Genomic DNA, 25,362 nt, shown 5'->3' with positions numbered 1-25,362 from the left:
GATCTGCTAAACCCCAATTCCAGAAACATTAAGCAATCTGTCCAAAGTCTCACACAGCTAATCAGGGACAGAGCAAGGGCTGGATCACAATTTTCCTGAGTATTCATTCCAATATAAATGGAAGGTACCAGACACAGAACATGCAGAGTGTGTGTAGCACAAACTGAAATGACTGTATAGGGTCAGCAACTGGGACAGAGCGATGCAGCTGTTTCCTCCACCCCGCGCACACCCTCCTGCGAGCGTCCTTCCGCGGGGCCTCACCCCGGGACTCGCTGGGGCCAACGGGATATTAGCAAACGTGACCAAGCAGAGACTCGAAGAGCACTTGTGCAGCGAGGCTTCCTCTCTTCCACTTCCAGGACCCTGAGGTTTGTGAGCAGGCCAGGGTAGCCTGCTAGAGGAAGAGATGCCACATGAGGCAGACAGAGCTGACCAGCCAGGGTCCCCAGATGGGAGCAAGTGTAACCAGACAGCTGGCTGCTGACCACAGACCATGCGCGAGCCCAGGCAGGACCAGGAAAACTGCCACCCCAGCACAGCCCCAAACAACCAGACCCAGGGCCAGAAGCTGTATTAAATAAGCCACTGAGTTCTATGGTGATTTCTACACAGCAGAACTCAACCAACAGGCCAAGACTAATTCCTTTACAACAGCGATGATAACCCTTTGTATGCAACTTCACTGCCTTCACATTATACATAAAGCATGCTTGCAAGCTGTCTTCATGACCACCATTTCTAGTGGGACATTGTTTCCATCGAGTGGAGAGGCTGTGTTACACCAGGTTTTTCCCAGCCTAGCTGGAACCCTCCTGCGGCTACCAAGTTCAGAACAAGAGTTTGTTAAAGTGCTAAAGCTCAGAAAAACATCTTCTCCTTGATGGCTTCACTCCTCCAACTCGCTCCCACTAATCAACAAATAAGCAGCATATGTCAGTAACATGTGTCCTCGGACATCAAAAGAGCAGTAATTTTAAAAACTTGTTATACCTGCAGTATTGCAGAAAAGCAGCTTTTAGCAATTTGGTTTTATCTTCCCGGGCAATAGTCTCATTCTTGGTAGAGGTGTCAAAAACCACACTCTGTAAAATAACAAACTATAATTTAGAGGTGAAGGTATAAGAATATTCTTAGTTATTGGACTAAACATTGGACCCACCTATGAGAGCAACAGTACAGACACACAGCTGTTTGCCATACTCTCTATACCAATGGTTTATATATTGATTCTTAAGACATTTATTGAAACAAGATAAAACACACCAAATGATCAACTGAAGTCCTATAGAAAATGTATATATAATTCAGGGATTATACTGTGAGTAAAATCATTTGGAGATTTCATCACAACACAACCTTCTTATAGGCTTACCCTTATACAACTCATCACAAAGTATATTTCTAAGCATAATGGTTGATTTCAATCTTAAAGAAAAACTTAGAGAAATTTAAAAGAAATGGAATACTGTAAGACAGTTTCAGAACATACAGCAGTATTATGAAAACCACATGAATCCAAAAGAATAAAAGTAAAACAAAAAAAAAAGTTACTTTCTGTTGAACCTGTATCAAATCATTTTCATTTTGAATTACACGGTCTATATATTTTACATACTATTCAAATGGAAATTACCCCAAACAGTGTTAATTTTTAGCCTCCTGTAAAAGAATGATAAAAATCTTTTTTACGGATCAGGGTATTTCAGAATTCAAGATGACAGGAAAAAAAAAAATGATGTTTTTTTCCCCCACTCTCCCCTCAAAAATCATCGCAGAATAAAAAGAAGAAAAAGAAACACAACCACCACACGTGTGCGGTTCCAACTGCAACACACAAAGATGCAAAGCAGGAGGAGGAGCGGCAAGTGACAGAGCAGGGAGGAGGCCGGGCAAACCGTGCAGTGCGGGGCCAGGCCTGAGGACAGGAAACGGGGCAGTTCCCGGCAGACAGCAGGCAAGGGGCTTCTCTAGAGACGTGACCCTGGGCAAAGCATTACAGAAAGGCGCCTACGGAGCTGCTGGAGGGTGTGGGAAGATTAAGCCAGATATCAAAGGAAAGTAAGCGAATAGGAAATTAGTCCACTCCAAGAATTGCACAGAGTTGTACACTAAAGGAGATGCAATCAGCACACTGCTTCACTCTGGACTCTCAACGACATTCACACTGCCGCTATAATGGGAAAAGTGTACACTGGGATGACAAAGGCAGAGAGAGGAACGCAGGCGACCCCGAGCCCTCATCTTCCATGACAGGAGGTCTACGGACGATGAGAATTAGTGAATGAGAGACAGCAATACACGCATATTACTTAGAAATGTGGAGGAAAACACCAAAAGAAACAGCTGAAGGACTTACAAGTAGTCGCTTCTGAATAAGAGCACAAAAGAGATGAGAGAGATAAAAGAACTAATGTCTTCATCACAACTCTTTTAAAAGTGTCTGACTTTTAAACATTTGTGGGAAATATCCTGATAAAAATGGTTAAATCCTTTGCAAATCAACTACACTTTAAACCAACTATACTTAAAAAAAAAAAAAAATCGTATGGAACCACGTTACCTCATTGCCTGGTCCAGCAACTGAAGATGCCAGGGAATCTTCAAGGTCTTCTACCAATACGGACACATTTTCCCTTGAAGTAATCGACACCAATCCACTGTTTCTAGAAAAAAGGATAGGAACGCCCCCACAGGAACCAGCTCCTAAAATACTATCTCCTAAGAGAAAGAAAAATACACGATCAGATAGACATAACCAAAAAGTACTTTCCTAAATCCACCTCCCAGAAGAAAATCCTGGTGATATCCTTTGCCGTGTTACTCCTACTCTGTAATCCCGCGTCAAAAGTCAAGGCTCTCCGCTATCTGGAGTGGTAGGCTGTGTCCTTCACTGTGCCTTGCAAGAGTAGTGGGTACAGAGCACCAAACAAGAAAATCATCCCTTCTGCGAGACTCAGAGTACAGCTTGCCAACCCTACCTTGACTTACTGAGTAAGCCAGTGCGGAAGGAAAAGGTTTAAGCTCCCTTGGAGTCTTAACAGCATCCCACGCACCCAGTCAAGGCTCTGGTGCTGGGACTAGAGAATCGAGGTTCCATCCTGCTGCCTCACATGGATTTGGCCTTTGCCCCTTAAGATAAAGACCCTGATAAGACTGTCCGCTTGGTGTTTGTCACTCCTGGCTGGCTCCCCCCATTACCCACACCTCCCCACCAATTCCAGCCCCCTTGCATTAGTCCAGCACCTGGGATTCTTCTTACCCAGGGGTCTGGACAAACATTTAAAGAATATCAACTCAGAATAAGTCACTCTTACTGACCAGGAACAAGCAATTACTTCTGTTAGCATCAGTTCTTTTCTTCTTGGCCTCTTCTGGGAAAAACGTTACTATTTTTTGCCCATAAATATATCAGTTTGGGAACTCTACCACCCTTCCAGTCTTTCAGCTATTGTAGGTGTGGTATTGAATGTCACAGGCATCATGCTTGAAGCAAAGTTTACGGAAAGAGAACAAAAACTACTCAGAATGACTAATGAGTTCCCTAATCCCAGTTTCTAAAACCACTACCCTACCTTGTGTATTGAAGGCGATTTTCTCCTGAGGAAGAGAAAACTTCCCAGTTCCTGTGGAGCACACGTAGACAGCACTTTCAGTATACAGATAGGCAGTCTGGTTTGAAAAGTTTGGGACCGTCAACTGACATATAATCAACTCTTCAGACTGAAAATTAAATTTAAGATTACATTTAATCAGAATTGAAACAAAAATACTTGTTTGTATGATTTTATAATTCACACTTTTGTACGCTCATAAAAATGATAAAATAATTCGTTGATTATCCTTGTGAAAACCTAAACACTACCCATCAGATGATTTACAAAACATGACAGAATAAGTTTATAAACATCAATTAGAGAGATCATTTGCTGAGTTGCAAATAATTAGCAAAGTTTGAAAACGTTTCCATGGTGATAAGATTTTAACTAAATGCCTGTAACAAATGTGAGGACGAAAATAAAAGGATCAGTTTATTATTTATTTTAGAATTGACAAGTTTACTTTATAAACGACCCCTGATAAATATTGTCTTTTTCTTCACTGTCCAGATATCAAGCACAAGAAAACTGAGTTAATTTGTTCATATATGGAATTAAAAATAGAAATAAGACCTAATTAAATCATAAAATTAGCAAAAGCTAAAAAGGATATTCCATTTATTAAAAGAATTTTACAAACATAACATAAACATGGAATTTTTTTATTCTCAAATTGTCTTCTTTATACCCTTTCCCACTGTCTGAAAAATTTTAACACTGAGCATATTTTTCTTGTATAATCAGAACACATAAGGTTTATTTCTGTTTGAAATAAAAGACCAAACTAAAAGATTTCCATACGGCACTCAGCTACACAAATCATATTAAGAGTAAGAGTTCAACAGAATTAGATACTATACAAGGTTAAATGAACTGAATTTACAGCAGTTAAGGCCCTTCCTCAAAAACATCAGACTTATTCAACAATGTTCAATGGCTATTAAGGAGCTTAAAATTAGAGAGCTTGCCTTTTAATCGTTCACATGAACTTTGACAAGTATATAATGTGGTTACCTACAAATATAATCCTACTTTGAGCAAAAACGGGATTTTTCTGTAGTATATAGGGCTCAAAACCAAAGCCCAATTCATATCAGGTTTCTTCCTTATTTTTCACCTGCAGTTCATCATCAGTGTTTTCTTTCTTCTCAGTAATACCGAAATGAAAAGTCCCTTCACAGAGCTATGGCAGGAGAAACATGTTCCTCGCCGTCAGGGGCTCCCACCCTCACCTCTCGTTAGCTAAGGCTGAGCAAAGGACTGAGTATGAGATGGCAAACAGAATGCAATGCCTAAAAACTAGCTATTTAAAATGTATTTCCAGGAACTCCCTGGCAGTCCAGTGGTTAGGACTCTGCACTTTCTCTGCCGAGGGCCCAGGTTCAATCTCTGGTCGGGGAACTAAAATCCCGCAAGCTGCCAAAAATAATAGTAACAATAAATCAATAAAGAGATTTTTAAAAAAATAAAATAAAATGTACTTCCAAGCTCTGCAGATGAATTTCTCAAAGAATCTGACCCTGCAATGGTTAGGAAAAAACTCAGCATGTTACTGTCACTTTGTACTTTAACTTACAGATGGAAACCTTACCTGAAAAGGTGGGTTATACTGAGTGACTTCCACAGTCACTGCAGCTGACATTTGGTAGCCGTTATCTTCTACTGTTACCAGCGAGTAATAGACGAGACAGGGCTTGTCCGCCACGTGCCACGCCGCTGCCAAAATCAGGAGCCCATCGCTAATCAGTGAGAAAGAAAGATCTATTGCCTCTTTGGGAAAACAGTCCGGCAATGTCTTGAAGAGTTAAACACGCTTTTCCCATATGACCTAGCAAGCCCAGTCCTAGATATTTACCCAAGAGAAATAAAAACCTATCTTCACACAAAAACCTGTGTCCAAGTGTTTATAGTGGCTTTACTCATGACTGCCTAAAACTGGAAACAACCCAATATCCTTCAACTGCTGAATAGATAAACAAATCCTGGTAAATCTATACAATGAACTACTACTCAGCAGTAAAAAGGAAGAAACCACTGAATGAATATCAAATGCATTATGCTAAGTGAAAGAAGCCAGACTCAAAAGGCTTTATACACTATGATTCCATTTATACTATAAGGACAGAAAATACATCAATGGTTGCCAGGAGCTGCAAGTGGAGAGAGGGGTTGACAAAAGAGTACCAAGGAATTTTTGGAGTGATAGAACTGTTCTGTATCTTGATTGCGGTTCTAGTTAAATGACTACACGTTGTCAAAACTCACCAAATTATACATTAAAAAGGGTGCAAGGTATTTTCTATATGTAAAATATAACTCAATAAATCTGACTTAAAAAGACCAACAGGGCTTCCCTGGTGGCGCAGTGGTTGAGAGTCTGCCTGCCAATGCAGGGGACGCGGGTTCGAGCCCTGGTCTGGGAAGATCCCACATGCCACGGAGCAACTGGGCCCGTGAGCCACAATTACTGAGCCTGCGCGTCTGGAGCCTGTGCTCCGCAACAAGAGAGGCCGCGATAGTGAGAGGCCCGCGCACCGCGATGAAGAGTGGCCCCCGCTTGCCACAACTAGAGAAAGCCCTTGCACAGAAACGAAGACCCAACACAGCCATAAAATAAAAAAAATAAAATAAAAAAATCAATAGGGGGAGAGGAATTCAGGTGAAAGGGAAAAAAAAAAAAAAAAAAAAGACCAACAAATCATCAAATACAGGGATTGGCAAAGTGCAGCTCTCAGACTAAACTGAGCCCAGGTTGAGGTTTATGTAAATGAAGCTTTCCTGCCATGCAGCCACGCCACTTGTTATGTGTTGTCTATGGATGCTTTAATGCTACCAGTGATAGAGTAAAAGAGCTGCAGTGAAGACCACATGGTCCCCAAAGCCTGAAAATATAAAATAGTTTTGGACCCTTCACAGGAAAGGTTGCCAACCCCTGATCTAATCTGTTCTTTAAAGCTTACTTTTGTACAGAGGAAAAACATTTTGTTTTTAATTTTAATAACCAATCATAGAACTGCTGCTGTATATTCAAGCTGCTGTATATGTGAAAAACAAACCTTTTTCCATCTTAAAGTGTATATGGTCCTCTTAAGTCTATCAAAGTTGTTGCCCCCAACCAATTAAATGGTCTCTAATCTCAACCCTTCTAAAACATTTAGTAGCATTTTTAGCAACTCTCGTTCAAGTCTCAGAAATATTAACAGGGTGGCAAGCACCCTCTACTGACAACTAAAAATAATAAACCGAGCTAGTGGCCGGACGACATGCACTTCAAACCAAGCAGTCCTAACGCGGCTCTCATTTCCCTTCTCCACTGTTCTCTTCCTCCAGCTCCCCAGACCTTATCACTTATACCTGAATTCCCGAGAAGAATTCAAGGACACTGGCCCACATCTGAACATATTGGCAGTGACCTAAAGAGCTCCTGATGACACGTAAGAAGGAAGTGAGCGAGGCCGCAGAGACTGCGGTCCTGAGAGCCGCCCTCCGCACCAGGTAGGCAGGGAGAGACGGCCACGCCCAGATGAGGCTCGACACTGAAGCCACTCCAAAGACTGGACCGCCGTGGGGTAAGGGGTGCCCCCTGAGGCCCGGAGACACAGCTAACAGGATTCCTCAGGGAGTGGTGCTCGGACCAGTTTCATTTGACATCTTTATAAAAAAAATCTTCCTGATTAAAAAAACATGAAGCTATTTTAGGTAGTAAAGATGATACGAAGATAACCAATTCTGCAAATCAGTAAAAATTTGACAGGGACTTCGTTGGTGGTCCAGTGGTAAAGAATCCGCCTTCCAATGCAGGGGACATGGGTTCGATCCCTGGTCGGGGAACTAAGATCCCACACGCCGCGGGACAGCTAAGCCCACGCGCCACAACTACTGAGCTCACGCGCCTCAGCTAGAGAGCCTGTATGCCACAAACTACAGAGCCCACACACTCTGGAGCCTGTGCACCACAACTAGAGAAGAGAAAACCCGCATGCCGCAACTAGAGAGAAGCACATGTGCCGCAACAGAAGATCCGCATGCCTCAATGAAGATCCCACATGCCGCAACCAAGACCCGGTGCAGCCAAAATAAATAAATAAATAAACAAAATTTTTTTTTTAAATTGACAAATTTTTATGCAAGTATATACAGGGCAATACATTTATGATTTCAAAAAATCCAGAATGAAGCTACCTGAGCTTTGCATCAGTAATAATCTGGTAAAAGAACTCATAAGGCTGTTCACGGCAAATAGGAGCCGAGGTTGCAGCTCTGGCCAAAATGAGCAGCCGATCAAGGAGGAGCAATAAGCATCAGGGAGACACACGTGCTTCTTAAGCAGAAAAGACCCACCCAGACGTGGACCAGTCTGCACGGATCACTGGAACAAGAGTATACATAAGAGCGATGACTGCGTCATTTGGAGCTATGGTGGGGAGGGGGCCCAGAAGGAGGATGAGAGCTGCATCTCACAGGCCCCACAAGAATCGAGTTGTGTTAGCATGACAGCACCGGGGGAGGTGCCCAGGGTCTGCCTCGGCACAGCCAGTCCTAAGCATGCTTCTCTGTTCTCAACCCAGGTCTCCATTCTGAAAACTATACATGAAAAATCGTCCGCATCCCCACATCCTACACCCACAGTGGGCTGTGCCCTGGCAGCAGTTCTAAATTTATGAAGGTCTGGTAATGCTAAATGAAAACAAGATACACTGTATTTAATGAAACTGTTTTGGGAAATTAAATATATACTATTATTTTTACTTCTTTGATAGTTTACATATGAGGTTTTCAGAAACTATAAAGAAGGATCCTGATAGTCTCAATAGCCCAAGAGAGAAAAATTAAACAGCAGAACTTCAAGCCAAGAAACAAGCAGAATTTGTTCTACTAAATTACTCTAGAACACATAAAAAGAGTCCTTAACTTCCGGTAAGTTGTGTTTTGTAAAACTACAAGTCATGTATCTGCACTCATTATGAACTCTGCCACAGAAGCCATATTACAAATGGTTTTTAAGTTCCATATGGCCTCTGGTATTAAAGCTAAACAATAACATGGGATTAAGTAGCTTTATCAGACTAACCTGGGATGTTAAGCACCATTTAGAGCACCGTTTCTAAGAGGAAATTCACTCTGAGTATAAACCATGACTGAGTTCTAACTTGTACCACCACGACAAAACCTCACCCCATCCTTCCTTTATTCAATACAGCCACAAACACAGGCTAAAGCTCCTTCAGCAACAGAAAAAGGGTGGAGAAGAGCGCCCGGCATGTCCTCTGAGTCGGGAAAAATGACAGCATGGAGCACCCCCAGCAGCGGGGCAGGCAGCTCTGAGAGGCTCCGGCTGTGACAGCAGAACAGAGGATCCCTACTGAGGGCAGACAGCTAATGAAACACACAGTGGAAGGCTGACAACTGCCTGTACTTCTCAAATGAACTAGCATCTCTAGACAACACGAAACGATTTAGTAAGACATAACAGTATAAGATTAGCATTAGAGGCATTCGAAAAACAGGTAGCAAGACTGCTCATCATTTTATAACAAACATCAGTTTGTTTTTCCAAACAACTCCTATGTTCTTCACGACAAATTAATTGCTTACCAGTTTTGCTTCAAATCCAAATACCGAATGTTGACCCTTTCTTTAATAGCTTCATAGTTACTTTCAGATCCCTACATGAAAATATCAATAATGTAAGCTCCTTGAGTTTAGGAATCATTTCTTTTCACCTTTATATCCCCAGCACCTACTAAAGTGCCTCATCCACAGTAAGTCAAACAGTTATTGAATGAATGTATGCATTTAAAAAGTTAAGTAAATCAGTGAGTTCCAATCCTTCTAAAGACTGACTACTCCATTTCAGCTTATCTGATGGCTAAAACTTTGTGTGTCACACTGAAATGTGTTCTAATAAATACAACAACGAAAGGAACTAGCAATCTCACATAAATGAAAATTACAGAGAAGAATGTTACCGTTCCTTACCCAGATAGCATCAATAATGTTTTCCTTCAGGACTCTATTTATATCCCAACTATGTGCTTGTTTTTCTGAAGAATCATCTAATTCCCATTTACTGATGTTTGAACTTGTCAAGCTGTAAAAGCTTGATCGCTCTCTATCCCAAAGGACACTTGAAAGCTATATGGAGAGGAGAAAAAAGTTTATAGATTAGTAAGTTCTAATGTTAATGAACTATTTTTCTGAAATTCAAAATTAGTACATTTTATAACTATTTGATTAGTAATCCTAGCAGAACTCTTCATTTAGGATTCAAAGGAAGGAGTGATCCTGAAACAGACCTTGAGTAAGAAGGATTTCCACAAGCAGAAATATAAAGGCAGAAGGCCCAGGAAGAGCAGAGTTGGGAGGTGGGAAAGTCACAGGATCTTCAGAGAACAAGACACATTTAGACAATTTCGTCCTGCTAAATTGGAATGTGGATTATAACTAGGAAAGAAGCAAAAATAAGGTTCACACACAGCACAGTCTTAAATGTGAGTTTGTAACCCTAATAAGCAAGGGTGACAGTCTCAATGGCTTGTGAGCACAAGAGCCGTGTTACAGGAGAAGGAATCTGGTAGGGCTGTGTGTAGTTCCACGTGGGTACGCTACCTCGTCTTTCTTGCTTCTGAAGAATAGATGTGTTTTTTAAGTTGGGTATACAGGACTGTTGAGTGAAAACCCTAATTGTCTCCACTTCTCCTGTCACCATGACTCTAGCCACTAATGGGACCGGAGGGGCCAACAGTGAGTAAAGCAGACTGGCACCAAGAATTAGGAGAAATTTACCAAGAGTGCATATTAGGGCCTTACAATGGAAACAGGAAGATGGAGATGGCAGTGAGACATGAAAGAAGCCAAACCTAGAGAACCTGGTAAGGAGAGAGAGAGAAACACACACACACACACACACACACACACACATATCAGGGTTTTATACCTGGGTCTCTGAAAAAAGTGACAGTGCCATTAGAAACAGGTCAAAAGAGAAACGAGTTTTGTTAAGTCAACAGAAGAGAAGAGAATATGAGCAATTTGTTTCCAGACATGTTAAGTTTTAAGTTCAAAGACCAGTTAAGGAAGCAGATAATAATAGCAACCTGAAATCAGAGGGAACAGCATAGTTTAAAAAAAAAAGGTGTGCTCTCAATTCAAACAGACGTGGGTATGAATCTGCCGCTGAGTGGTTCTGTAACCTTGGGCAATTTAGCCTCACTGAGGCCAGTTCCTCATCTACAAATTGGAGATGAAGCTCTCTACATTACAGGTCATCTAATAATTACAGGAGGTAACAATCATGGAGCACCTAGCAGAGAGCAGATGCCCCCCCCACATGTTAGTTCCCATCAGCCTCCCTTCACTATTCCAGAGACTGAGGCAGAAGCCCAGCAGACATAGATTTGAGTCATCCACACAGATGGCTGGAGTCATGGGGGTGGAGAACACATTTTTGGTTACGTCTAGAAAGCAAAATTAATCCTTAAACACATTTATAATTTTATATCATAGTTTTAGTTCAAAGAATGTACTTATAAGATAATCTGTGTGACTTAAGAATATTAACGTTACAGGGTATGAACTCATTTGACCATCATAATAAAAATGCTTCACTGAAAGATCAAAGCTTTCATCTCATGTACACCACTGTTCATACAGAGGCAATACCAACTTCATAGGAAACTGCCAACTTATTGATTTCACTAAGAAGCTTGTAAAACAAAGTTATTTTATCAACTTACTATGAGATCACTACTAGGAGATAAAATTCCCAAAAGAGAAGAAACCTTCCGACCAATTCCTGAAAGCACACCTTGCCCTTGAGGCAGGATATGCTGATGAATTTTTCCTACACTTTCGGGTATCAGGCGAATCAGTTGGCCTCCCGATGAGGATAAAATAAAACTTCCTCCCTGTGAACAAACATAGCAAAATTAGTTAAGCATTTAAGACTAAGAAAAGAAAATTAACATAAATCACTTTGATACAGAAGGAAATCATCTGTACCTTAAAACAAATCTAAAAGAATAAAAAAGAACAGTGCTATTTTATTAAAATCACTTACTTATGAATCCATTCGCTTAATATTAATTCTACACAGAATAACTTTGTTGCAATTTTTTTAACTGCATGTATTTTTTAATTCTGATTTTTAAGTTATAGGTTCACCATCATGCAGGTTCAACAAATCAAGTATCAGATTTTATTTCTTCAGTAAACCTGCAGAGTATATATTAGCAAACCATTCCTCCTACTGTCTAAGAGTTTCTAAGTCATTTTATGAAGATCTTTCTGACAGAAATGAATAACATCGGCTACTATGCACTACTGATATTTCAGAGTCCTATGAGAAGGGCTTCCCTCCGTCTAAGTGTTCAAATCCTAGATCCTGACATTCTTTTCTTGCCTCTTTTTGATTCCCCCCACCCCCTGCCTGTATGATCTGCTCAAAACCCCAAATTTTTAGTCATTCAAATCCCACTTCCAAGCCAAATCACAGCTTACCAATAAATATAAAAGAATATCTATCATATACCTGCACTGTTGTTAGGAAACTGTAAGTCTTATCACCTCCCAGATCTACGGAAGTCTCTGTGTAGGTGTCTTCACTTGCAAGGCTTGGCCAATAGCGGATGGATCCTTCTCTGGTGGCAACCATGACAGCAACAGCCTCAAAACAAGACCATAACACTCAGCGACCACAATAAAAGGAGGAGCCCAAATCGGGAGTTTGCTGACACTGATATAAAGAAACCAGGGCAGTGCACTATTGATTAACAGAAATCAGAAATAAAAATTCCTTTTTTTCAAATTTAAAAAATTATCATACAGTAAAATTGGCATTTTCCCCCTTTTGTTTTACAGTTCTATGAATTTTTATACTCTGGTTTCTCTTCAGACCGCATAAAATCTTTTGCTTTTTGCAGTTCTGTGAATTTTAAAACACGTGTAGACTCATGTAACTACCACCACGATAAGGATACAGGACAGTCCCATCTGCACCCAAAACTCCCTAATGCTTTCCCTTTACTGTCACACCCTTCCTTATCCTAACCCCTGGCAATCACCGTTTCCATCATTATAGTTGTCTTTCCGAGAATGCCAAACCAATGAAATCATATAGACTATAACCTTTTGACACTGGTTATATTTGACACTGAATATAACCTTTATCTCACTTAGAATAACGTCTTTGAGATTCATCCAGGTTGTTGCATGTATCAGTAGCTCATACCTCTCTACTGCTGAGTAGGACTCCATCCTATGGATGAATCAGTTTGTTTATCCATTCACTTGTTAAAGGACATTCGGATTGTTTCTGCCTTTGGCTATCACAAATAAAGCTGCTATGACATTAGCGTACTGTTTTTTGTGTGCACGTAAGCGTTACTTTCTCTAAAGTAAATAGCCAGGAATGAAATTGTTGGGTCATATGGCAAGGGTACTTTAACTTTATAAGAAGTGAAAATCAAGTGGCTGTACCACCAGCAGGCGCACCAGCAATGTATGAGGTTCCGGTTGCTCCACATCCTCGCCAGCACTTGGTAGTGTCAGTGCTTTTCATTTCAGCCACTGTAATAGGGATGTAGTGGTATCTCACTTGTTTTATTTGCATTTCCCTAATGGCTAATGATGTGAACACCTCTTCATGTGCTTATTTGACATCCTTATATCCTCTTTGGTAAAGTGTTCAAGTCCTATTTTTAAATTGGGCTGTCTGTTTTCTTACTAAGCTTTGAGAGTTCATTTTACGTTCTACATACAAGTCCTTGGTTGGATATATGATTCATAATATTTCCTACCAGTCTGTAGTTCTCTCTTCCTTTTCCTTTCAGTGCCTTTGGCAGAGCCAAGTTTTAAATTTTGATTAAGTCCAATTTATCTATTTTTATCAATCATGTTTTTGGTAATTTCTAAGAACTCTTCACCTAATCCCAGGTCATGATGATTTTTTTTCCTGTTTTCTTCCAAAAGTTTTTAGTTTTACATTTCACATTTAGATCTATGATCCATTTTGGATTCATCCGTACATAAAGAATGAGGTTTAGGAGGAATGCTTTTTTTTTTCATAAAGACAGCCAATGATTCCAACACCAGTTACTGAAAAGACCATCCTTGATCCACTGAATTTCTTTTGCACCTCTGTCAAAGATCAAAGGGCCACCCTTGAGTGAGTCTATATCTCTACTCTCTATTCTGTTCCACTGCCCTGTGTGTCCATCTCTTTGCCGTTACCTCTCTGTCTTGATTCCTGTAGCTTTATAGCTACGTTTCAGAACTGGGCTGGATGATTCCTCCAACTTTAGAACTCCCTTATTTTAAAAAATGTACTTCAATAAGCATTTAAGTCACCTACCTGAGTAGAATGTGCTTCACCTGAGGTAGCAGAGTAAGAGAGAGCCACCAAGTTGGCACTCCAGTGGAAATCAGTAGGTGGTAGCTGAAGTTCTTTGCAAACAGATAACTACAGAACAAATCCAAACAAAAAATCTTTCATGTCAAATCCAATTTTGTGAATATGCATCTGGCTTCACTATTTCCTTTCTCTGCATATTTTAGATTCTAATTCATTGCTGGAAATACCATTCTACAAATACTCTTTCTTCTCATATCTTTTTGATCAGGCTTTCATCATCATTTTCAGTAATTTTAAAACAAAATATTTTAAGAGATATAGAATCAAGAAAACTTAACAGCTAGACCAGACCCTTAATATAAACTACTCCAATCTCTTCCCAGACCAAAAAGTCTATTGGTTGAAAGAAGTGTGTAGGTTTCCCATGGAATTTTCCCAGTCTAATCTTGATTTGTTTAGTTGACATTTAAAATCAGCATGACCACAGAGTTAGTATTCCAAGTCACCTAGAAAACATTTCTTAGACTCAGCCAAGTATCAGGTTCCTCTGCTAACTCAGGATGCCCACCCCAGGCCCTCTCCCTCACCTATGCTCCTAAAACCACAAACACGGTTTTCTAGGCAGCAGCAGTACAGAGGCCAGTAGACGTGAAGAGTTTAGGTAAGTGGGAGCCCAAGTCCCAGTGGAACAATGGCCCAGTGAACACAAGTGGTACAGGAGAGTATGCCTGATCTGGAGCGGAAAGAAGACGACGCTGCTGAGGGTACGGTAGTGGACGTACAAATGAAAACCCCCGTGTGAGAAGTTGACAATTGAAAGTTAAATTAGCGTTATTAAAATTGGTATCATTTTTTCCTATTTTATTATGCATCATTCAGTAGATTCAGTGAAATACATTCCTATCTTCTAAGAAACTCAGTTCATCAGCTTATGTGGATGGCTTTTAGTCTTAGACTTCATTAGACAGAGTGACTAGCATGACATTCATTAAAAATTTCCATGTCTCTAATTTTTAAATGTAAGTAAGATGGATCTTGCTTAAAATCATGATAAGGGGAGAAACTTTTTTGAAATGATATGCTCAGTATTTCATATTGCTATGAAAATGCAAATCTATAATGCTTGAGTAGATTCAAATTATGGTCCTCCAACAACTCTAAAAATTTAGGGTAAAAATTCGGAGCCAATTAGGGATCCTCTCCTCTCTCTCCTTCCAGCTCTCTAAAGAACCATTACCTTGGTAATAGGTGACAGAGCAATCTTCCAAATAATGAGTTTCTCTTTGCAGACCAGACAAGCCCATCCACCTTCATCTATGTGAACAGTCAGCTGATCGTCAACTGAAGAAAAAAAATGAGGTACGTAATTAATCTTAAAGTATGAATAAGAAAAACTTAAAATTTCCTCACACCAAAATCTTCTTCATTGCCACCATCTTCACCTAAAAAAGTAATCACCACACACACACGAGGTTAACTCACAACAAAAAATACTCTTGAATAATTCATGAGTTATTAATATCCAAAACAAGAGATCCATTTAACTTTGACAACTATTTTTAGAAATATATCTAAAGGCAAAAAGTATATTTTGGGCCTAGGTTTAATATTTCTTAATTTTTGTTATAGACAGATATCTTACTTTTTATAATATTATATTTAGTAACATTCATAATTTTGATAAAGCAACACAACTAATAAACCTTCTCATTAAATATATAAAATATTTCAAGGAAAAATCATGTTCCTTCAAAAGAACAAGATTTTCAAACAAGAGCTCTTTGAAAGTATGATAAATTACTTCATTATATGGTGACCTAAACGGTTACACTCCATATTAAGTGACAAAACTAAATTAGTATACTGTAGTCACTCCTTATCCTCGGTTTCCGTGGTATCCGTTACCCGTGGTCAACTGTGGTCCAAAGTATGAAATGGAAAATTCCAGAAATAACACTTCTTAAGTTTGTGATGAAGCCTTACACTGCCCCGATGTCCTGATGGGGAGGTGAAGCACTCCTTTGCCACCCGCCCATTAGCCACTTAGTACTAGTGCAGGTTATCAGATTCACTGTCGCGGTATCGCGGTCCCTGTGTTGAAGTAACCCTATTTTACTTAAACATGGCCGAAAGCACAGAGAAGTGACGCTGGCAACTTGGACATTCTCTTACTGTGCCTAATTTATAAAATTACGCTTTATCACAGGTATGTACGTCTAGGAAAAAACACAGCACACACAGGGTCCGGTGCATCCCCTGGGGGTCTTGGAACGCACGCCTGTGGAGAAGGGGGACTGCTCTGTTGCTGTTGTACGTGTTGGTGGTAAACCTGAGTAAATGTATTAGCGGCCCTAGAAATTTAATTAATCTGAGCTTTGCTCTTCGTCTAAAGGCAGGGTAGAGGGGCAAAATGAAAGGCATCAATAATGTACAAGCTAAAATATCACATCATACCTAGGTTAAGGGTGGGCTTTTTGCTGAACTGGAGTATCTGCTCCATATTTTCTTCTCCTGAAAGCACTACAGCAGCTCCAAATCCTCCAGTGGTGAACCCTCAAGGACGCTAACACAGCACACCAACTGACTAGCACTTGGAAGTTTCCACGTGAGGACGAGTTCCTCTCAAGTTTACACACTCTTCAATTTACACATCCTGATTTCTAGAGACTCTCTCCTCTGAGGCTGTGTACTATTTGTTATTAACATGATCTGGTGGCAGGAACCAGGAGTGTGTCAAAAGGTTTAAATGCAATTTAAGCTGAAATTTTTAGACGGGAAATGAAAATATATACTTAAAACAGGAACAACGCATGACAGAGGTTCATGGAAGTTTAGTTGCCTGAAAATAATTGTACCTGAAGCTCCCATGGACTTACTGGCAAGATGTGCTGGTTTAAGTTGATGAGAAATATTCCTTCTCGTGGAACGCAGTACTTTAAACTTTTGTGACTGTCATTCACAGTATCAAATACATTTTACACCATGATGCATTCATACACAATTTTAATAAAACAAAATGAGAAGCACTCTGATATTTTGCAATCTATTTTACTTCATTTTAAAAAAAAATGCTGGTCATGAACCACTAAACTGATTTCAGTCACTACCTGCAGTTTCAAAAACACTGTTCCAGGAAATCACAGGATGCTCTGAACTTTGCTCTTCTAGTCACCCCAACTCCTCATCCTTAACGGTGTCTTTCTAAAGCTTGTGTTGACTGCACCGTCTACACTTCCACTCTAATTGTCTGCCAAGAGAATCTTCTAATGGTGCACCAAACTGATAACATAAATTTGTGCATACAGCCTCCAGGGTACTACATAGGATCCAGAAATGGAGGTAAGACTTGATTCTACTGCATTATTAAACGCAGTAATGTGAGGCAGTAGTTTTTTGGATTTTCTTTAAAGAGCTAAACTTCATATACTCAAGCAACTTTTGAAATTGGACTAAGTTTTGCATATACAGTATGTACAACCATAAACACTTATTGTGATTGTGCTAAAATGAACTCATTCTGCTTCCCAAATTTATCATATTTCTCAATTACAATGAAAAACCAAATAAGCCACCTATTTCTCTCCATTGAAGTGAAGGTATACCAGAGAAAGCACAAATTTCAATCTCCATGCCAGACCTAGGTTTCATTTTGAATTGCTAACAGAGACAAATGGAAAATGACACCCACCTTCAGCCAATGTTAAGGCTTCCATGACTTTAACAGGGAGAGAAGATCCAAATGTTTTCACATCATAGTTCACAGACTCAGTTATGGAGTGGTGTGGGAATATTCGTGTAGGTGTTCCTCTAAAGAAACAAGACCAGATTATTTCACTCATAACTTAAAATTTTCCATTATTCATTATAATTTTTATGTATATATTTTCACAATAAAGAGAAAATCTCTGATAAACAAGAAGAAAGATGAAGTATAACAGTGAAAAAACTCTGGCTCATATATACTGTGTTATTAAATTTATTTTTCATTAAAAAAAAGAAGACTGACAGGATTTAGGAAAACTTGGCTTCAGACTTTCATGCTCTAGTAATTAGATGCATGATCTATTCACTTAAACTCTTTATAACTCTGCCTCCTTAGCTGTGAAATAAGAAGGCTGGACTAGATCAGTGTTTTTCAAATTATGGGTCATTTTGAGGGTCTCAATCAACATTTTTAAAAAGCGAAATAGAATATAGAGTTTATCATACTCTGTGGTCAAAGAAGTTTTACAAACATTGGGTTAGATTATCTTTACGCTCTCATCAGATACAGAATTATAAGAATCTACCAGATTTATACAATCAAAATCAAGAAATTAAATAGGGTCGTATCTGCTGCTACCTGGTCTTCGATAACAGATACAGCAGTAGAAATTATATTTCCTTCTCCCCTTCCTCTTAACATTCAGAAAACCAGTGTAAAATTATTAGTATAAAAGTTATTCTACCTCTTATCACAGGATTAAGGAGATGCACAGAGTGATTGAGAGCATTGTTTCTGCTAAAGTATTATAACAAAGGTTTTCTCTTTCAATGATTACCAAAAGGTAAGAAGAAATTAAAAAAGAAAACAAAGTATGACTTTTATTCACTGACTTTTCTCAAAAGGAGTAGAAAACAATCACAAGATCACCATTTGAAGAGCACTTTACAAAACGCAAAAGGATAAAAGGTATTCTTTAAAAATCATTTCTCCTTTAAAGTATTGCAAACTTCTACAGATAAATTTTAACTATAAGTTCAAGGTCCAGTACCACCGTCTTCTTGCAGGGGAAAATTCATTTTTGATAGACGAATTCAAAAGAAACCACTCAAGACACATGTTAGCTCCTTCTAAAATTCTAGTTTAATTATGAAAGGGGAGATGCACACCACGGTTTCACGAGTGACGTGAACTGGTGTGCCACGCTTTCATTTGGTAACAAAACTACTAGTCTTATCTCATTGCTTATGGAAAGCCTTTTCCCTATTAATTTAGCGACAAAGCTAACTTCTGTAGCTAAAATCCCTTTAATTATCCACCAGCGGATATTAAGGGCAGTTAGTATGTTAAGCACATATAATGATTTTCCAGGGTTTGAGGTCCTCACTCTCACCATCACTTTACATCTGCATCGTGGCATTTCATATTGACTCCTCGCAGCCTCAGGTCAGGTATCATTATCGCCATTTCGCAGACGAAGAGATCATGAGTGACCTACACCAGATCACAGGGGTACTAAGAGTGAGGCGGGTAACCACTGATTCTAATTCAATGTGTTCTTCACCTCTACACAAAGGTAATTCCATGCAAAGTGCATGATGCGAAGACTCAACTGATGAATTAATCAAAGCGAGGCTGAAATAACAACACACAAGGATGCAAGGGTGACAGAGGTCTATTCTCCCAGGACTCTGGCGTCCCGCGCCGTCCCCGGTTCCGGTGACTTCTGGAGGCCCGTGAGCCTGTGAGTCGCCGAACCCAACCCGGGACGATCACTCACCGCGAGCTCAGCGAGCTACGACGGCCGGCCGGCGAGAAGAGCACCGGGGAGCTGACCAAAGACCCCAGGGCCAGACCCTTCCTGCTGGTCGCCCGGGGCGTGGAGCCCGGCCCGACTCCGCCCAGCGGGCCCCTTCGGGCCCCGGGCCCCGGGGTCCGCGGAGAGGAGACGGCCGGGAACATGACGCAAGGGAGAAGCTACAGAGAGCGCACGTTCCGGCCGTGGGGCTGAAGCTCGCCCAGCGCACGAAGCTGGAACACCTGAGGGGAGGGAGGAAGCGCGGTGAACACGTCAAAGCGCAGCGCCAGGCCGCGGGGGCGCGCTGTGATTACGTCAGAGCGCCGCGCCGAGGCGCGGGGCGTGGTCGGGAAGGCAGCAGAAACCGGGAAGGAGGGGGCGCGGTGATGACGTACAGGGCAACGTCGAGCCACGGGGCGTGGTCAAGGCGGCTGCCCCTAGAAGCGGAGAGGGGCCGTGTGCGCGTGACCGCGTCCTGGAGCGGCGAGAATCCGGAGCTTCCAGGGAAGTGAAGCAGGAAAAGCAGGTGCCCTTCTCCAGTCCGGCGGGTGGGGGTGGCCCTCCAGCAACTGTGACGCAAAGCCTCTGCACACTGGTCCTTCCTGAGCCTCTTGGGAGATGGAGTTCTTCCCTGGTCCAAGCTGAGAAGGGAGGAAAAGTGTTAAATCTGACACTGGTTTCACACTCAGTGTTTTAGATGTTATTCTCTAGGTTTGTCATTTCCCATTCACGTTGGTGACGCCACAAGTCCGTATCGCTAACCAGATCCTGCTCAAAAACCACAGGCTTCTGACAGCCGCCTAGTGGACGCTTTCACCTGGAAGTCCTGCAGACGCCTCACAATCCAATCGCTAAAAGCTGGTTTCACGCTTTCATTAGGACCCCTATCTTACTACCACCTCTGCCCCATTTGGTAAAACTGGGCAGTTGGCCAAGGCAAAAGGAAGAGCTCTGTCCTAGGGTCATTCTTCACACTCTCCTCCACTGTGACGCCTGGGACATTGTACTGAGCATCTCTAGTAGAAACCACATCTGCACTGCCTCTGCCCTGGTTCAGGTGTTCACCTTTTCCCTCTTTCGTAGACTTTCGCCTCTTTTTTGAGTCTCCGTGCCTCTGTGTAGTCTTACAACACTGTCCTCCCACGCTGCCAGCTGATAAATGGAATATTGCCTGCCGTATCAGTAAACAGAGGATGTCAGTCATCAGCGATTGCAGCCACAGCTGATGGTGAGCTGGTGAGCCTTGAGGAAACTCAGGATATGAAAACACAGGATGCAGGCCCCAGATAGCTGAGGTGCACATCAAAGGAATGATTTCGGTGAGCCCAGACTCCTGCATCTTCCCATACATAGAAAAGTACTAAATTCCTTAACTTGACATACCTGGTTTTCTTTAACAGTAATATTTTGACATTCAGACTACCTGCCCTTTGTTGCAAAACCTCTATATATCCTGGCTCCCCCCCTCACCTCCTTGGAGCAGTTCTCTCAGGGTTAGTTGAGATGCTGCCTCCTGGGCTTGAAGTCCTAAAAATTCCCGCCAAATAAAACACAACTCTCAACTTTTAGGTTGTGAATATATTTTTTTAATCGACACCGCTTAACAAACTAAGGCAAACCACAAGCTGCTCTTGGGCTTCTAAATGCTCTGGCTGATCGTTGCCCAAAGGTAATTTGCTAAGCTCCCTTGCAAGGTCCTTTGTGATTTAACTCTGGCTGGCTTTTCTGTCCCTAACCCACACCCCCCTCCACTGCCCTTGCACACGTTTCTTTTGCCTGGAACGCGTTCTCTTCCCCTTTGCCCAAAAGCGTCTGCCTCTTACATCAAGTCTTACTTCAGTGCTGCCTTCTCGGTGCAGCCTTCCACAGGACTAGGCATCCCTTTATCCTTTGCCCCCTGTGCTCGAACGTAGAGGCTATTTATAATATTTTTACCCTGCATGATAGTTGTTTACATAACCGTCTCTCACTTAGCTCCTTTTGAATGCCTTAACAGCTGTTCCCTTTGTGCACACCATAACAGGTACATAGACTTTCATTAAATATTTGTTGAAATAAAGGAATGGTTAAGTAAACACTGGCATATGCATATGTGGGAGACCACAATGTGGATGTCAGGTGTTGGCATTTCCCCTGGGAAGCCATTCTTTTGTGCAGGTTATAGCATCAGGAGAGTCATCTCAAAGGTTATATAGGCAAGCTGCTTTGCTCTTTCTTCCCCTTAGTTTTTTTTTTTTTTTTAATTATTTATTTATTTATTTATGGCTGTGTTGGGTCTTCGTTTCTGTGTGAGGGCTTTCTCTAGTTGCGGCGAGCGGGGGCCACTCTTCATCGCAGTGCGCGGGCCTCTCACTGTCGCGGCCTCTCTCGTTGTGGAGCACAGGCTCCAGACGCGCAGGCTCAGTAATTGTGGCTCACAGGCCTAGTTGCTCCGCGGCATGTGGGATCTTCCTGGACCAGGGCTCGAACCCGCGTCCCCTGCATTGGCAGGCAGATTCTCAACCACTGCGCCACCAGGGAAGCCCTCCCCTTAGATTTATAACCCAACTTTGCACCTCATCTTTGAGTCTTATAGCTTTTATAGCCCCGTGCATTCCCCCCTTGTTTCATTCTTACCAGGGGGATGAGAGTAGTTGTGGCTGAGTGGGTATTTGTGGGATAAATCTGTTCTTGGGCTTTGTGGGTCTGGTTAGTGGTTTGTCCACCAGCCAGTTATAAAAGTTGCTATTTGCAGGGGCTGGAACGACTCGCCAGCACCTTTGTGCTCAAAGGAACTTCCCTGGAGTCCAGATGTATGACTAAGGAAGGATGGCGAATAGACAGTCACTCATTCATTCTGGATTTACTGAGTACCCACCGCGTGCCAGACTATGCGCTAAGTGCTGAGGTTTATAACGGTAAACAAAGCAGCCAAGGGCCCTGCCCTCATGGAGTCACAGGCCAGTGAGAAGGACGGATACTGAACAAATGGACACAAATTTATTTACGCAACTACAAGTTGAGATGTGTACTATGAAAGAAAAGAGCAGGGTGTCTGACAGAGAATGACTGGGGTACCTGATTTTGGAAGAAGATCTACAAGGCCTCTGAGAGAAAAGGCCGTCTATGCTGAGACGTGCAGTCAGCCAGGCAAAGAAGAGGAGGAAGAGTGTTTGAAGCAGTGGATCCTCAGGCAAAGGTCCTGAAGCAGCAAAGAGCTTGGTGCATTCCAGGGACTTTAGACAAACCAACCAACGAAAAGTGAGTAAAAGTAGAGGAGACTGGAGAAATGAGGGCCCAGGAAGGGCCTTGTAAACTCTATCAAACAAGATCCCAGAGGAAATAGATAGCACCCTCAAGCTGGGTAGAGAGTTTAATAAAGGACTATTAGGGGGACTTCCCTGGTGGCGCAGTGGTTAAGAATACGCCTGCCAATTCAGGGGATGCGGGTTCGAGCCCTGGTCCAGGAAGATCCCACATGCCGCGGAGCAACTAACCCCGCGCGCCACAACTACTGAGCTCTCATGCCACAACTACTGAAGCCTGGGTGCCTAGAGCCATGCTCCACAACAAGAAAAGCCACCACAGTGAGAAGCCCGTGTACTGCAACGAAGAGTAGCCCCCGCTCACCGCAACTAGAGAAAGCCCGTGCACAGCAACAAAGAAAGCCCATGCACAGCAACAAAGCCCGTGCAACAACAATGCAGCCAAAAATAAAATAAATTAAAAAAAAAATGAGGACTATTAGGGATTGTGTAAAGCCCTGAGGGTCCTAACAGCAGATGGGCCAAGAAAGGAAGAGGTCACCAGAACCTGAGAAATAGGTCCACCTGCCAGAGCCGTGGCCTTGGGTCAGGAGATGCAGCCAACTCATGGCAACCCAGAAGGAAGGGGACTGGGAGTGTTCGTATCGTGACCTCAGTGCAGGGAGGCCAGGGTGTGAGGGAGGAGGACACTAGGACAGTCTGTGGAGGCCGGCCTCCTGGAGGATAGAGTGGAGAAGGCACGTGGAACAGAAGATACTCAGCACGTTCACCCTGGGGCAGCCGAGGGCTTCTTTATCCTTCCCCAGTGCTGCCATTTCCCTGTTTATCCTTCTACCTCATTGAATCTAGTGCAGCCACTTACTCTAGAAATCCAGAAGGAAGGGTGGTGTAGTGCCGTGGCGCTCCAGCCTAAGTGGGCACCAGCACCACCTGGAGGGCTGGCTAAGCTGCACGGCTGAGCCCCACCTCGGCGTCTGACTTGTTGGGCTGAGGCTTGAGAATCTGCATTTCTAACGTTTGCATTCCCAAGTGTTATTGAGACAGCTGTCTCGGGACATTTTGATAACTACTGTGTAGTAACTGACAGAGTGTATAGACTCTGGAATTAAATGGGACTTGTTTCAAATCCCACCTCTGCTATCTACTATCTGTGTCACCGTTTTGAGCCTCTGATAAACTACTAATAGTGCCCACTTGTGAGAATTAGAGAATAGAGATACCATTACATTTGTGGATGTCAAAAAACACAAAAAATCTGAAGAAAAAATATTTATAATAAAATAGTAAACTAAAGAAAATCAGTTAAGAGAAAGCAAGCTACCCCAATAGAAAAAAATGGAAATGTATGAAGGGCATGAAGTAGCACTAGATCAAAGACTAAAAATGACAAAAAACACATGAAAAGGTCTTAAACTTCACTAGTAATTAAAGAAATGCAAGTTAAACCACCCATCAGCATTGTTTGCCTGTTGAACTAGCAGGAATGTTTTAAAAAATGAAAATAGCTCATGTTGAAAAGGCTGTAGAGAAAGAGGCCCTACTGTATAGCCTCCTGGTGGGATTTTTTGAGGACAATCTATCAAAAAGCCTTATAATTTGTATATGCTCTTTAAACTTAGCCATTTCACTTTTAGAAATTTGTCTGGAAAAAATCAAAGAAATCAAAACAAAGATATATAGGTAATGTTGTTTATGACAGCAAAGAATACAGCAAGTAAGATAAATGTCCAACAATAGATTTCTAGTATATTCACATTTTAGAATGCTATATGGTTAAAAAGAATACATGTGGATGTGTGTAATGAATACTTGCAGATGTAGGAAGATATTATCAAATAAAAAAAGCAGGTTGGTTAAAAATTAGTATGTCCAATATAAGCCCATTTTTGTTTAAGATAAAAAGAAAGATACCCCGCAAGTGCAGCATGTGTGTAAGATTCTCAGCCTAGGTGTGCCTCCCTCTGTCCAACCTTCCTAAAACTCAGCCCATTCTGTTAAGACCAAACTGATTGATGTGGGACTCATCCCTGCAGTCGACAACAGGAAAGCAGCCAGGATTATTTCCTGCAGATGCGGTAGAACTATCAGAATTCCATTCTCAGCAACACAGTAATTATGATCCTCTTCAAATAATGGAAAGGCAGGGGTACAATGAAGAACTCATCATGGAAATTATCCAGGCCCAATCATTTCCAAGGCCCCCATGTAGTGGCAATGGAACTTCTTGAGATAACTGTAAATTGCAGCATAGTTTAAACGTTCTTCAAGCAGTGAAGAATGTGTGTTGTTTTCCCCAGTTCTGGAGGCTGCAAACTTTTTCTGTCAAGGGCCAGAGAGGAAGAATCTCCAGCTTGCTGTCTGTTGCCCTGAGTGAGTATGGCTGTGTTCCAATAAAATTCTACTTATGGACACTGAAATTTGAATTTCATATACCTTTCATGTATTTCATGAATTTTTTTTAACCATTTAAAAACTGTAAAAACCATCCTTAGCTTTGCAGGCCATACAAAACAGGTAGCAGGTCACAGCTTGTGGACCCCTGTGCCAGCTTCATGAGGGAGGCTCAGCCAGCACCTAGCACAGGACCTAACAAAATAGAAGATGTTCCATAAATGTTTATTGAATGAGTTGAATGGAGATTACCAGCTAAGCTCCATGATGCCTCA

General features: G+C 41.7%; 1 protein-coding gene across 3 annotated transcripts in view; it reads right to left on the bottom strand.

Annotated features, from left to right (window-relative positions):
- Nucleotides 1-19,727, bottom strand: part of NUP133 (nucleoporin 133) — a 52,378-nt gene extending 32,651 nt beyond the window's left edge. Inside the window, exons 1-12 of one of the 3 annotated variants that reach the window (XM_061198786.1) lie at nt 19,434-19,727; nt 17,639-17,757; nt 15,188-15,291; nt 13,951-14,058; nt 12,130-12,264; nt 11,336-11,506; nt 9,579-9,734; nt 9,195-9,265; nt 5,191-5,338; nt 3,576-3,723; nt 2,564-2,721; nt 994-1,085 (exon numbers count right to left, since the gene is read on the bottom strand). In XM_061198786.1, coding sequence (XP_061054769.1) covers nt 994-1,085; nt 2,564-2,721; nt 3,576-3,723; nt 5,191-5,338; nt 9,195-9,265; nt 9,579-9,734; nt 11,336-11,506; nt 12,130-12,264; nt 13,951-14,058; nt 15,188-15,291; nt 17,639-17,757; nt 19,434-19,615 — 1,592 coding nt within the window. In that variant the 5' untranslated portion in view covers nt 19,616-19,727. Of the gene's footprint in view, nt 1-993; nt 1,086-2,563; nt 2,722-3,575; nt 3,724-5,190; nt 5,339-9,194; nt 9,266-9,578; nt 9,735-11,335; nt 11,507-12,129; nt 12,265-13,950; nt 14,059-15,187; nt 15,292-17,638; nt 17,758-19,433 lie in introns of those variants that run through there. The other 2 variants (XM_061198795.1, XM_061198804.1) reach the window with 2 other exon arrangements.
- Between the last annotated feature and the right edge of the window lie 5,635 nt (nt 19,728-25,362).

This window comes from Eubalaena glacialis, chromosome 1 (assembly GCF_028564815.1).
Source record: "Eubalaena glacialis isolate mEubGla1 chromosome 1, mEubGla1.1.hap2.+ XY, whole genome shotgun sequence".
In the NCBI taxonomy this organism is placed as follows: Eukaryota; Metazoa; Chordata; class Mammalia; order Artiodactyla; family Balaenidae; genus Eubalaena; species Eubalaena glacialis.
Note: the sequence above shows the minus strand (reverse complement) of the source record. Positions and strands in the feature narration are given on the sequence as shown.